At 38.5% G+C, this 13,593-nt stretch overlaps 1 protein-coding gene across 7 annotated transcripts in view; it reads left to right on the forward strand.

Moving 5' to 3' along the window:
- The window catches only part of LOC118824131 (signal-induced proliferation-associated 1-like protein 1), a 68,354-nt gene that overhangs the window by 18,855 nt on the left and 35,906 nt on the right, over positions 1-13,593 (forward strand). For 6 of the 7 annotated variants that reach the window (XM_036594090.1, XM_036594097.1, XM_036594094.1 and 3 more), the window contains exons 2-7: positions 3,394-5,048; positions 5,174-5,304; positions 6,996-7,184; positions 7,456-7,630; positions 10,902-11,005; positions 11,237-11,394. In XM_036594090.1, the coding sequence (XP_036449983.1) occupies positions 3,584-5,048; positions 5,174-5,304; positions 6,996-7,184; positions 7,456-7,630; positions 10,902-11,005; positions 11,237-11,394 (2,222 nt within the window). In that variant the 5' untranslated portion in view covers positions 3,394-3,583. Of the gene's footprint in view, positions 1-1,510; positions 1,530-3,393; positions 5,049-5,173; positions 5,305-6,995; positions 7,185-7,455; positions 7,631-10,901; positions 11,006-11,236; positions 11,395-13,593 lie in introns of those variants that run through there. The other variant, XM_036594096.1, reaches the window with a different exon arrangement.

Raw genomic sequence — 13,593 nt, forward strand, 5'->3', positions numbered from 1 at the left:
ACAGCAAAGGTTTTGGAGATGTTTCTGATGCTAGTTGTAAACGAGGCTTCAAGGCACTAAATTATTTAGAGACCAGGTAGGAAGCTGTGCTGTAGTTACAGAATAGCACACCATTCATAAATGGAGGTGTCCAGAAGTAGTTACTTCACCTGAAAAGGTAACTGAATGGATATCTGAACCTCACTCCAGTTCTATTTATAGATATCTAACAAAGACCACTGAAAAATAACACTTTGCACTTTTGCTTTAAGTGCCTCAGCCTGTACGACTCCATGATGTTTGTTGCCTGGCAACCCCGTGCACATTCCCCTGATTATGTAGCCGAAAGCACCTGGGACCCTGTGAGTGTGGTACACTTAAGCATTATGCACGCCTATGTGACTGATGCAACAACAGCACAAGAGCACTGCCCCTAGAGGCAGCCATCCGGATGTGATCCTCTGTGCTGCCGTTGTTGCTCAGCAGCCAGCTCCATAATCAATTTGCTGGCCGCTGCTGAGATGCTGGGAGGTCAGCCAACTGATTATGTGGAGTTAACCTTTCTGTGGGTGCCCTGCCCTTTTTGGCTTCATGTCCAGCAACTAATCTGCATGACCAAGGGAGACCAGCGGATTAGGCAGGATCTCCATATTAAAGATCATGTCAGCATTAGGCCTAAATGCTCTTCCCAAGATTTTAACACACACATATATATATATATATATGTATATATATATATATATATATATATATATATATATATATATATATATATGTATATATATATATATATATATATATATATGTATATATATATATATATGTATATACACACATACACATACAACAGTGCCTGTTGTTGTGTTTTTTTTTGTTTTTTTTTGTTAAATATTAATTGATGCTGGAAAAAAAAAACATGCAGCACTGGGTAAATACTAAGCCACTAAAACCATGCATCAATTCCAGACAACTGCAGTGAGCGAATTTATGGTGCAGTCTGTAAGTAATTGGAAAGTGACACAGTTTTTGTTGTTTTGGCTCTGTACTCCAGCACACTGCATTTGAAATGAAACAGTGATCATAAAGTTGATGTAGAGAATGTCAGCTTCTAATTTAAGAATCTTTGCATTTATATGGGTAAACAATATTGGAGTAGCAGCCCTTTATGGATCCATAATATTGTGCATCTCCCTGCTATAATTACAGAAATAGCATATATACAAACAAATAACAGTGCTTTGCAAAAGTTGGGGACCACTTTTCAAATTTCCTGTCAAAACGGCCATTAAGGGCAAGCAACTCATTTGTCAGTGTCAGGAACACAAGCAGGAAACATGTATTTAATACCGACACAGACGCCAACATTTTCAGTGTTTAGCATGTCCACCTTTGCCATTATTACAGGTTCCATTTTTTTTTCAGGAAAGAAATCTGCAGGGATATTTTTCCACACCTCCAAAGTTCAGTCTTAGAAGTTCATGGCATTTTCTTCTCACGATCCAAGTAATCCAAAACATATTCAGTGATGTTGAGGTCTGGACTCTGGAGAGGTTGGTCCATTGTTCTGAGAACACCAGCAGCTTCTTTGCTTGATTTGCACATTTTTTGTCTCCCACATACTTTCTGACTCGTAGTGTTGTCTTGAAAAGCTTTAAATACTGTTTATCTGATGGTGGCAGTTTAAGTGCTTGCACGGTTGCTGGGAGCCTCAATGTAATTCTGTTAAACCAAAGCAGGACCCACTACTTTTGAATTTTCACAAAGTAGTTTTGAACAGGAAGTGCAGCTGTTTTCTTTTTTTTTTATTTAAAGTTAATTTAAGAATCCATGAGAATTCTATTATGATCATTTATTTGTTTACTTGCTTTTTGGAATGGCCGTTGTTTTATTTAATCTCTTGTGAGTGTATGGAATACCAGATCAAAATCCGATTAGAAGTGCAGTGAGAGGGATGCTCCACAGTACGCTGGCATCTTGACAGATTTGCTCCCCAAAGCCAGAGATATGCTGATCAGATCATGCTGTTGTGGGTTTTGCTGTTGCTGTTTTAGTGCAACTTCATAACAGCTGTGACCAATGTTTATTCATAGTAAAGCGCATGTTGACTTGTTCTGTCTGAGAAGACCTAGGGTTATGTAAAAGGCAACACAGCTGTATTAGTAATTTTACTTTGTTTGTTTATTTACTTATTTACTCCTTATGTTACTTTTTAATCTTTTCAAAAAATACTTTTGTTTTTTAAAGCAGTCGCATGACCTGCTCCATTGAATGGTCTGTTGTGGATGTTCTTGTTATTCCAATTATGGGTCACATAATGTTTATCATTCCTGGCCGCCATCATGTCTGGCACGTTTCACTGCCAAATGTGAAGGCTTCCGAAGGCGACGCGGTGACAGCTTAGGACTAATCTGATGACAGCCTTGCTGCTGCTGCTCTGAGGGAGGGTCTTAATGACTCGGGAGTGTGCATGTGTGCTGACTTAGCCCAAGCACTGCACTGCACACGTCAGTTAGTTCCCCTGCTGGCTCTGATGTGTGCAGAGCTTCTTTTGATATCAGAGAACTGCAGCAGAGTGTTTTTAATGAGAGCATGCCACAGCTCCCTGGGTAAAGGGACTTAACAGAGACTGCAAGTACAAGTTTAAAGTCATAGCCAGTTAGAAGCTTGAGACCAGCTATTAGCCAGGCATTATTAGTTACATAAATCATAGGAATAGGAGTTATTAGTGAATTAAAATGCATTAACGAACATGAATGTGTACTAGAAGTTCTTGTTTACATATGTAGCAAAATATTAGAAAAAAAAAGCTTAAATTTAGAATTAATTTTCACTTGCTGTTACTGAGAGTGTCCTCAGTTACCTTCTCATGTTTCTGCTGAAATTATTTTGAAAGGAACTTTTCTTGTCTAGTTGACTAGACTATTTTTTGATAACAGGGATGGAGGAAGCTTTGTCAAATACAGCGAACAGGTTTGCATAACCTTGAGACTCTTGTCAAGCTGAGTGGAATGACTGTCAGTGCTTTTCGTGCTGAATCTAGGGTATTCGTACCTGTCACAAATATCCTGTAGACATTTTTGGATAAAGTAGCCTACATCTGAGTGTTGATTTTGTGGAGAGGGAGCAAGATTGCAATTTAGTTAAAGTCCTGGAGAGGTGGTTTACATTTTGTTTTGTCTGTTTTATTTTCCTTTTTTATCTTGGAGTATATCCTTTTTCAATATTTGCGTCTCACACTATATATAATTAGTTAATTTCTATTTTAAATTAAATAAGTGTCAAGTAAGCTGTAACGCTTCCCTTGTTCCTTGTAGAAAGTCAGGAGAAAGACACTGGCTTGGGGCTTCAAAAGTGAAAGATGTATCTTTCAGTTTCCAAGTAAAATTGTCCTTACTGTATTTTTCTTTGTTGCAGAAGTGTGGAATGAGATGAGGCATCATCATTTTAAAGGACCACTATGCAGGCATGAAACCTAGTGGCTGTAGGCTATGGAATCAAAGGATTAAGACGATTTTGCTGCTCTCAGTTGGATGAAAGCCTGCAATCTCTCCACCTTCTGCAAAAATGTGCCATACCTGAGATGCTCGCTTGGTGAGGAGTCACCATGACGAGCCTTAAGCATCCCTCTTCTGATCGGCCTGTTGTGGGGACGGTCAGTGCCTCTGAAGACTTTTACACTCGCTCCCTACGCCTGACCAATGGAGGAGCACCTGGACTACGGCCAGAGAACCCTTATCAAATAGGGGGCATGCTTGGTGTACCAAAAATGGGAGTCCGAGCTCGGGTCGCTGATTGGCCTCCTAGGAAAGATGGAGGAACTTTGCGGCATGGTAGTTCAGACACTGAGACTCCAAGCCAAGTTGGAGGTGGCTCAGGTGGTCACCCCAAACTTGGGCCTTTGAGTCCAGAAGACTCTTCTATGCTTCACAACATCCACAGGACTCTCCAGAGCAAGTTGCACCCAACCAATTCTGGGAACTCCACAGAAGCACATTTGCTCACAGTTAGTGACCACAGGGATACTTCGCAACGGAGCACTAGACGCATCCGACAGCGTAGCAACAGTGACATGACCTTAAGCGAGCTTGATGGTAGTGGGGACAGTGGGGAAGACTGGGGCTCTGTGGGGACCAAGTGGTCCCCGCTGCACCGGGAGTATGGCAGCACCTCGTCCATTGATCAACATGGAGTCTCCTCCTCTGCAGTCTCAGGGAACAGTTTCTTTGAGATGCTGATGAGCTATCAAGGGGAGAAGCAAGACCAGCGTAGTCCAGCACCCGAAAGACTGGCAGAGCTGCTAACAGTCAATCATAAGCAGGAACTGCTGGACTCAGGAGAGGACATGAAAGATGGGCCCCCTTCTAGTCGGCTGAGGGAAAAACACCCAAAGAGACGGTCCAAATCGGAGACAGGGGGCGAGTCTATTTTCAGGAAGCTTCGCAGTGTGAGGGCAGACGTGGATTCTCCAAAAGTAGGTTCTGATGTGGAGGATGGACGTCTCGAAGACTCTAAGCCCCCTTTAAAGCCCTGGATGTGCCAGAAAGGCTTTGCCCACTATGATGTGCAGAGCATGCTGTTTAACCTAAATGAGGTAATCCAGAACAGACAGAGCTCTGCAGCCACTCGCAAAAACACTACTTCTGGTGCCTCTGCTGCTTCAGCTTTTTCTGCCTCAGCAACCTCCACCCTATCTTCAACACACAGTCTACCCTACAGTTCCCCTGGTGGCAGCCAGGAAGAATTAAACGCTCGAGACAGTCCCTCTTTGGATACAGTTGAAGATGAGGGCAATGGACTGGTGCTGAATTGCCCTTGTTTCTGTACTGAAACTGGGGGTGACATTAGAAACAAGTTTGGACTCTTTTTACCAAGTGAGGTGAGTAGTGGAAACTCTAGGGTACATGGAGGCGAAGAACCTACTCTGAGCCTACACTGCAACAATGCAGGAGTTGCTGTTGTCGAAGGTCCCAAAGATGCATCCAGCCTACTCAATGACAGGGACAAGCAGTATGTTGTTGAACATGTGGATCTTGGGGCGTATTACTATAGGAGGTTCTTCTACCTTAGAGGTAAGCCATTTCACATGGGATGACTTTCTGACGCTTGGGGCGGTCTAGCAAGGGTGTTAACATTTCTGGATCTTTCTCTGTCCTTCCTAATCAAATATTGTGTCCATCATCCTTTACATTTTCAGAGCACTGGAACTATTTTGGCTTAGATGATGCATTGGGCCCTGTGGCAGTAAGCATAAGGAGAGAGAAGTTGGAGGACCACAAGGATCATGGCCAGCAGTACAGCTACCGCATTATCTTCAGAACCAGTGAGGTGAGCTTATTCCTCTCTTATTGCTTCGGCTGCACTAGAAGATTTAACAGTACACATTTTCAGGTTTGGTACCATTTTGGATTCTGAGATCAAGATTCAATTAGCATTTTCAGTAGTTTGTGTTAAAAATGTCTTGATTCTACAGAGCTTTAATCATAAACTACACATATTGGTTTGGCTCAGATATTAATTCAATTTCTCCAATAGAACCTTTTCAACACCTGCTACGCTGCCCTCTAAGAAAATAACCCCCCCATAAATATGAACCATAAGAATTTATATATGACTTTAGGGAAAAAGCCCTGTCATTTGAGTGTGGTTGTGCACCCAGATACCCGGTTCTGATTTGGGTATATGGAAATGCTCTGTATTTGGTGACATCATAAAAACAATAAATTGCAAACAGGCTGTTTTAACAGCTTAAACTCTATAGATGAACTCTGTGGACTGAAGAGTGAATGGTATATTTTTAAACTTATATGTATGTTTATAGGAATGTTTACATGCAATACAAAACATAACACAAATTTAGCTTTCTATCATAAGGGCTCTTTTAAACATGCAGTTAAAAACACAAAGCATGTTGTGCAGACTAGAGGAGTGCTTTTCAGTTGGTGCGTGTTGCTCCATAGACAACAATGAAAAGAAGTGTGTTGGAGAGGATTTGAAAAGGCATTAAAGTAATTCCCCCTTAAACTGTCAACCTGACATGAAAATCAGCCCACTTGTGATGCTGACATTGATATAGCTAGCATTTCAGTGTCACCTTGTGACCTATAAACTAGAATCCCTTGCATTCCTACTTAATTAGACACTATCTTTGCTGCTGTAGTCTTTTAGAAATTGCCTTAATTCCCTGCTTATTGACTCCTGTCCCAGGAATTTATCCAGTACAGCTCCTGTGGGATGCTGTCAGATCTGTTTGGTAAAGCAAATTTTCCAGGGCATTTATCTGTCCTGGCAAGACAGGCGGAGAGTAGCATGAGCAGGAGGTGGAGTCCAACACTCATTCTCAACACTCAGTGCTGTTGCATAATAAATCTAAATGCTCTCAAGCTTCCTTTCACAGTGGAAGAACAACACTAAAACAAAAAAAGACAATTTTTTGCTTAAACAAGGTTTTATGAAAAATGAATTTCACCTCTGAGTCAGTTTGCATAATCTTAAGTTCAGCACATTTGTATTTCTGCCTTTTGCATTGCTGTGTTCTTTTTAAGTAAACTGTTAACTGCTATTTGATAACCTGTCCAGGGTGTTTCCTGCCTTCCGCCCAGTGATCGCTGCATGTGTGTTATATTTTATATCTGCTCTGTCTGCCATGTGTTTGTGTTACAGGAAGTAATCACTACAAATGGGGACTACAAATTGTTTGTATCTACATGAAATATAGATTGCAAAGGCCATCAGAAAAAAAAATTATGTTATAAGTATTTGCGTATTACAGAATCTGAAATGACAAAACATACTGCTGCAATTCATAGAAATATTGCAACTAAATGTTGAGTTATTGGCATGGATTGTGCTGCACATTGCAAATTTTCACAACATTGCAACATATGTGTCAAGTGTTTAGTGGTTAAATGCACTATATGGCCATGACAATGCACTTCATCTACATTCCTCATCCACATTGTTTAATAGCTGATTGAACACAGTGAACTAATGAATGTTCTTTTTTTTTCTTGGTTTAGCTCACCACCTTACGTGGCTCTATACTTGAGGACGCAGTGCCTTCCAGTGCTAAGCATGGTACCACTCGAGGGCTACCCCTTAAAGAGGTGCTGGAGTACCTGCTGCCAGAGCTGGACATTTCCTGCCTGCGCCTTGCCCTCAATACCCCCAAAGTCACAGAGCAACTGATGAAACTGGATGAACAGGGGGTACGTAGGCAAAAAAGCAGACTGTTATTGTCTTTAATCAAAAGTGCCATTGAAATCTAATGAGGCGTGAGGATCATCTGACAACATTAGTTTTCTTTTGTTGTTAGCTGCATCAGCATTCTTTCAGGTACTTCATCCTTGGTTCTCAGCAAGGCCTGATTAAATGACCTGAGATTAATGACTTGCATTTGTAGCACTTCTGCACAGTTTATCTTGTCCTTGTAGTCTTACTAATCCTCAGCCTTTTCTGTGGGTTGTTAACTCTTTTCAGCTCAGCTTCCAGGTGAAGGTGGGGATAATGTACTGCCGCGCAGGCCAGAGTACGGAGGAAGAGATGTACAACAACGAAACAGCCGGTCCTGCCTTTGAGGAGTTCCTACAGCTGTTGGGAGAGAAAGTGCGATTAAAAGGATTCACCAAGTATCGTGCCCAGCTGGACACCAAGAGTAAGCACAGACTTATAGCTAGCCCACAGACTGATTTATCGCATGCTAAGATTATCACAAATATCAGAATTTTGTCAGTTACAATCTGATTGACTGTCTGCACTGCTGTGTGTTAACATTTCTGTGCAACTGGGTTTTTTTCGGTCTAGCAGGAGACAAACTTATTAAGCTTAATCCTTGCTGTTCACTAGTGCTAAGCAGTTGCCTACTCAGCAGACCACAACAAGGAACCTTTTGAAGCCAGATGTAGGCACTAGATTAAAAAGTCTGTGAAATTAATGGCATACTATTTTAAAAGTTTTTCATGAGTTTTTTTGACACAGTTATTAGAAAGTAAATGAGGTTTTGTGTGTTGTTGACGGGTAAAACTTTATTTAATGTCTTCTGTTTTTGTTGTAATGCCTACACAGCCCTTACAAAACAATGCAAATCACTGATCTATGGTTGGTTGGTTCACATGTCAGTCAAATGTCCCCTTTCCTCTCACAGCAGAAGCATTTTGGCTACGTTAAGTGACGAAACGTGTCTGACTCTCTGGAAATAGTCAGAAATATGGCTTCCGAGACTATAACCAAATAGCCAGCTAGAACTGTTGATACTAAAGCCGAGAGTTCTATGAAGGCTTAATGAAATATCAAGAAAAATGACTGTAGTGCTAGCAAGTACGGGACAGTGCACAATGAAAATAAATAAATGTTGTAGGTAGGGCTGCAATAAATGGCTGTTTTCCTGATGGATTAGTTGGTTCATTATGACATTTGATTAATCAGTTACTTGGGAAACGAAAACCTGCAGATATTAATCTGGCAATAATGTTTCATTCAACAGATTAAAAATACAAGAGTTATTCTTTGTTTATAAAAAAAACATAAACACCTACCCTATCTTTATATTCATATAAAGGCCCTTTTTTCATGGGGACAGCAACATTTTCTGCGTTGCTCCTGAAAACTGGCAGTCAAAGATCAACTGGTTTTCTGCATTCCTCCTCTAATGATAAAGCAAAAATAATTGAAATATGTGCTTAATAACATCATATAATGAAATTTGACACAAACGAACAGCCCAGTCTTCAGCCATTTTAGATACGTTGACCTGAAGTGGTTCATTCACATGTAAAACAGCAGTAGCCATGCACACTGTGTTTTCAGATAACAGTAACATTTTTTTGGGTTGTGCATGACCCTGTATTTCAGTCTGCTATCTGTATTTCCTTCTTTCAACCATGTAATGATTGTTAACTCGTTAGTAAAATGATTTGTTGCCTTTTATTATCATTACTTTTATTATCAACATTATTGATATTGTTGCTAAGTTGTTGCAGCTTTAATTGCTTTTTGATGTAGAAATGTTGGGCCAATACTGACCATTACATCGTATTTCTGTGGAGTGATGAGTCACGTGCCGGGTTGTTACAGTTATGAAAGTTTTACTAGTTTAATTTCTATTTAGTTTTTCATTTTGGTTTTTGATTGCAGTTTAGTTTCGATTAGTGTTAAGGTTGCATTGATAGTTTTAGTTTAGTTTTTATTTTCTGAAAAGTAATGATTTTGTTTTGTTTTTTTTTGTTTGTTTGTTTTTTTTTAGTCTTTAGTATCATAATGAATGCCATGATAGTAGGAATTTTAATAAGGGTAGAATGAAATTAACAGTATACTGAGCTCAGCTTGGTTCCAGCTTTTCTTAAGGACAGCAAAACACAGAAAAGGACCACTTCTAAACTCTTTCACACACTGAAAAATCAAAACTACAGCTTTTTTTTCAGTGATTCCATTTAGTTTTAGTTAATTTTGCATTGGACATTTGATTTGGTTTTCATATTTTTGAAAACTGACGTTTTCATTTTTATTACATTTAACAAGCGGTTTTCTTCACTGCTAGTTTTCGTTCTAGTAATAGTTTTGCTCAACTATAATAACCCTGGTCACATGTCTGCCAACAAGCAACTATACTGTTTGCAGAATGCCAAAAACCAAATGTGTTCTGGGTCTTTTTTAATGTCTGATTCCGTAAGTCTTAATTTTAATAGCTGAAGATTCAGTTTTTTCCATACTTAGTTTTTTGAGTTATTTGACTGCAAAAAACTACATAGATTAAAAATGTACATATTCTGTTAAGATGAGCCAGTCACTGTCCTTTCCCTCAACCCTGCATTCTCTCTCTTTAATGTGTTTCTTCCTCTGCAGCTGCATTTTCTTTCTCTCTCTCTCTCTCTCTCTCTCATTCTTCTTCTTGCCCAAAAGACCTTAAATAAACCTCAGTAGCACAGACGGTTCTCCGTGCCCACATGTACACATGGTTTAGTTGCCTGAATGAACCTTTTATGCTCCTAATGAAAACAAGAAATGGCAGATAATTCTAACCATAGACTTAATTATATGTCTGTGTTCATCCTTTGAACTGGCCCTTCCTATGTTTCATAACCTGAGTTTACCCTCTCTGACTAAATAGCATTTTACTTCAAAGGGCACCAGAGAACCAAATCTGTTAGAGTAAATGCAAATATTTTGGATTTTTGACTCTCATGAAACATCGTCAAGAGAGCAAGTTCTGTTCTTATTAGTTACTTTTCTATAAAGTATTATTTGATGTCTTAATATTTACATAAATATATAAATCAGTTTATATACATTGATAAATCTTATTATATAAAAACCTGATATTCTAATACTAATATATAGTGCTGGGCAAAAGACCACCCTTCATTTATTTAATTTCCAGTCAAAATAGCCAGTTATTGAAATTTGTTTTTCAGGCGATATTTGAGATTAGATTAGATGTAAGATAATCTACTTACGTAAGGAACGGGAAAGTCAAAGCAAAATGGGGAAAAAACATAATCAAATCAATCAAGCTGCTGGTGTTCTCAGTCTCTTGGGATCACTTTGGTTATGAGAAGGCGAAAATGCAACCAACTTCTAAGACTGATCTTCAGAGGTGTGGAAAAATATCCCTGCAGATTTCTTTGAAAAACTGAAAGCACGTCTCCAGAAAAGAACAGAAGCTGTAGTTAGAATGGACACACTATATACTAAAAAATGTTACATTTGGTTGTTAAAGGCTTCTGTATGATTTTCTGTTAAATGTGTTAGATGAACTAGGACATGTTTAATTTGTTTTTTTGTTTGTTTTTAAAGCAGAATCTGAATGCTCTCAAAAATGTTTTTTCTCATTTTAAGACCACAATTCAGTGCTTGGATGAAGTAATAAACAGTATGACTCAGTATGACAATGGTTGACACTCACACTGCTACTGCTACTTCTCTTGCAGCGGATTCCACTGGAACGCACTCCCTATACACGGCATACAGGGACTATGAAATCATGTTTCATGTGTCGACCATGCTGCCCTACACTCCAAACAACAAACAGCAGGTCAAGAAACATCTCTTTTTACCTTCTAGAGTACTCACCGTGTGTGTGTGTGTGTGTGTGTGTGTGTGTGTGCACAATGCTTCATGTCACAGACACGGTCATGTCTCTGCCCTTAATATTTAAATATAAAACTATTTGTTTCATTGCCTGGTTGTTATCTTCTGGGTGAACCGAACTTACAATACTGCACCACACTTCATGTTTTATTTCTGTCTTTTTTTTTTCATGCAGTTGTTGAGGAAAAGACACATTGGGAACGATATCGTCACCGTCGTCTTCCAGGAGCCAGGAGCTCATCCCTTCACTCCCAGGAACATCCGCTCACATTTCCAGCATGTCTTCATCATCGTCCGTGTCCATAATCCCTGCTCTGACAACACCTGCTACAGGTAAAGGCAGCAGAACTAAAAAAGATGTGCTGGTTCAGTTATGTTTTTAACTAGAGCATTTTTATGCTGGCTGAAACTTGCTGACGTAAGATTTATTAGTTGTCTGTTCTCAGTAAAAATACTGGGGTTGAATGACAGTGCTCATTTAAGGTATTTGTCAGGCACACACATAAGTATTCCTTTTTCAGTGGTGAGTTTACTTTGTGTTTTGGTTATGTGTGAAAATAGCTCATTAATGTCACACCTAAAGCAGTTTTATATTTATGGAATACTAAAGCTGAGTAGTAGATCTACCCAGAAGAACTATTCTCAAATGGTGATATTTATCGCTTTAGCAATGACTGTCTTGAGGCTGTCAGATGTTCTGGTTAAGCCTGTGTGGTATGGGCCATATTGCAGTTCTATTACAACATATTGTGATTGCCATATACCAAAATACTGAAAATGCATTGATTAACCTTTTGTATGATGTGGTTTAAGGACAGGCCTGAATTATACTTTGACTAAAATTATTCACACTAGCCTTCAAAATATTAGAACCTTTGTATGAAATAATTCTATTATAATGAAGACATAAAAGTAGGAAGTAAATAAGTTAGTGGGAAGTTGTGACAGAAGAGGACATTTTCACTGTGTATAGAATGATGGAGAGCTGCCGATGATTCTGTAATGATTTCAGAAATCTAAAACATTGAGAACAAAAATCACAAAAAAATTAAAATCCAGCTCCTTGTATTTGAAACCTGATAATCAAATCTCAGGCAGATAATGTATCATGAAATCAATGTAGATAATAATTAACTACTCATTTATCATTTAATCAATTTTTGGTGTTCCTAAAATAAACCTTGGGATATTAAATAAAATGTCTTAAAATGCATTCTGGGGTCTGTCTTTCAGTATTTCAGTCTGCACTGCATAAGTTATTTTTTGAAAAAAATAACAACAATGATCAATATTACACATGACTCCAAACTTTTGATTAAATGCTCATTCACATATTGTACACTTCTGTGATATCAATATTGCAAATGCTAATATAACGATAACAAATAAGGAACAATATATTGGGCAGCCCCAGTGATCCTAATAATAGTGCACGATTTGCAAGCAGTTTATGAACGAGAATTTTGTCTCTGTACTTTATGAACAGTGAATAATAATAAAAATCCTCTTCAGTAGATGATGTGTTAATTTGTGTGTGTTAGTTTGTCAGAGAAATATATTTGAACTATTTCTTTACCTAACATCTGTCTAGCCTATTAAGCAATAAAAGCAGCTCTAAGCACTCGTGTTTCGGACTAAAACAGTATAACATTATCATACTTGCTAGCAAATACAAGCAAAACCTTTTTGTTTTATAGTTCTGTTAAAACGTAAAATCAAAATCAGTCATTTGTTGGACTGTATTTTCCCTGTCTTCCTACAATGAATTCCTGAATAGTGATTTCATTATTAGATTACTGGCACCTCGAATAGTAAACTGACTATTCAAGTACCCGTGCACATCCCTACTAACCAGTATAATTCTGAATGCTAATGGTGACCTGTCATCTTCTTACAGGTGGTCTTTTCTCCTCAGTGTTATTATAAACATATAAGCTTGTCAGCTATTTTCACTGTTTGTGGGCCTAAATAACATCAGTTAGAGTAATTTATTTAGCCATGTTAGCAATAAAGCTGCGCTGTCTTTGCCTTCTCAGTCACATCCTTAACAAGGCATCCTGGGCAATGCACTCACTTAAAAGCACATGTTTTGGAGTAGCAAAATATAATATAATATAGATCTTTATGCGCAAATATGAGCAAACTTGCCACATTTTACAGTACTGTTAAAATATAAGATCGTTGTTCAAGTCAGTATTTCCGCACCAAAGTCTGTGTGAAAAATGTATTTATGAAATACATTTGAAAATGTATTAAAACAGCCCAAAACTGTATTATGTACTTTAGTGTTTTAAACACATTTGAGAATGAAACCATGTAATGTATTATATTGTTTTTTTCAGTGTGTGGGATACCAGAATAGTGATTTTCAGTATTCAAATACTGGCATCTTGAACGGATGAAAAGAGTACTCAAGTACCCATGCACATACCTAGTAAGCTGTAAACCTCATTCTTCAGTGTTAGATGGTTTCATAATGGAGTTAATCTGCAGCCCCTTGTTGTTCCTTTAAACTGTGTTATTTAGAGGTTT

This window comes from Colossoma macropomum, unplaced genomic scaffold (assembly GCF_904425465.1).
Source record: "Colossoma macropomum unplaced genomic scaffold, Colossoma_macropomum, whole genome shotgun sequence".
Classification (NCBI taxonomy): Eukaryota; Metazoa; Chordata; class Actinopteri; order Characiformes; family Serrasalmidae; genus Colossoma; species Colossoma macropomum.